This window comes from Apteryx rowi, unplaced genomic scaffold (genome assembly GCF_003343035.1).
Source record: "Apteryx rowi isolate R43461 unplaced genomic scaffold, aptRow1 scaffold_25, whole genome shotgun sequence".
In the NCBI taxonomy this organism is placed as follows: Eukaryota; Metazoa; Chordata; class Aves; order Apterygiformes; family Apterygidae; genus Apteryx; species Apteryx rowi.
Genome location: NW_020448863.1, coordinates 3220338 through 3221238, shown reverse-complemented (window position 1 = coordinate 3221238; position 901 = coordinate 3220338). Strand labels below are relative to the sequence as shown.

The 901-nt window shown below is 73.9% G+C and overlaps 1 protein-coding gene across 10 annotated transcripts in view; it reads right to left on the bottom strand.

Moving 5' to 3' along the window:
• C2CD5 (C2 calcium dependent domain containing 5) overlaps positions 1–457 on the bottom strand; it is a 79042-nt gene extending 78585 nt beyond the window's left edge. For 6 of the 10 annotated variants that reach the window (XM_026066914.1, XM_026066915.1, XM_026066920.1 and 3 more), the window contains exons 1-2: positions 308–457; positions 7–122 (exon numbers count right to left, since the gene is read on the bottom strand). In XM_026066914.1, the coding sequence (XP_025922699.1) occupies positions 7–96 (90 nt within the window). In that variant the 5' untranslated portion in view covers positions 97–122; positions 308–457. The remainder of the gene's footprint in view (positions 1–6; positions 123–307) is intronic. The other 4 variants (XM_026066921.1, XM_026066922.1, XM_026066923.1 and 1 more) reach the window with 2 other exon arrangements.
• Between the last annotated feature and the right edge of the window lie 444 nt (positions 458–901).

The following is a 901-nucleotide window of genomic DNA, read 5'->3' as shown; positions in this document are numbered from 1 at the left end:
GCAAACCTCCACAAAGGCGTCGGTCAAGTCGCTGGCGCGATCCATCACTGGCAAATGGCGCCCTGCCACAATCTTGACCTTCAGCTTCCCCGGCATCTTCCTCCGCCGCCRCCTCCCGCCGGCTGCGAGGAGAAAACAACAGCGGGTGTCCCATGCGGGGGCGGGGGAGGAACGCGCGCATGCGCCGAGCAACAGTCCGCGGCTGCCCGCCCATGGCCTGCGCCGCCGCTGCAATAACCGCGGGGCACGCGCGGCGTGACGCAACGCGCCGGGGAGGGAACAGCCTTTGGGCGCATGCGCTACTCACCAGGTCGCTGCTGCAATCGGGCCGGCCAAACGCGCCTAGGGAGCGGCAGGGATGGAAGCAAGCTGTCCTCCTCCGCCTCCCACCGGCCGCAGGGTCCTGCGGCGCCGCACCGTCTCCGGTGCCGGTGTCGCCCCGCCCCGCGTCAAAATGGCGCCGCGGGCTCGGAGGCCCAGCTGGGAGTCGAACACCGACTCCTCGATGGGTGCCGTGCCAGCGCCGCGGCGGTCCCGTGGAAGGAAAGTGAGGGTGCCTGAGCGCCGAGTCATCGATTCTTGGGGCGGCCGCGGTCTGGGGCGGTCCTCCCGCGTGTGCCGCCGCCCTTCGGGGCCGGCGCGCCCGCCGCGAGGGACCGCTGTCCTCGGCGCCCCGGGCCCCGCCGCCGCCTGTCTACCGCAAGCGGGGCCTCGGCCCTGCGCCGGGCCAGGGCGGGCCGCGAGCGGCGCCCGCGGAGGCAGGCGGCGGTGGCGTTGGCTCGCGGCCGTTGCGTCTGTGGGGAAGGCGAGGGAAGAGATGCGGTCCGGGGCCTGAGGGCGTGCGGAGGGGAGCGGAGAGYTCCAGGCAGCCCTCGGTGCGCCGCGCGTGGGCATCTCTGAG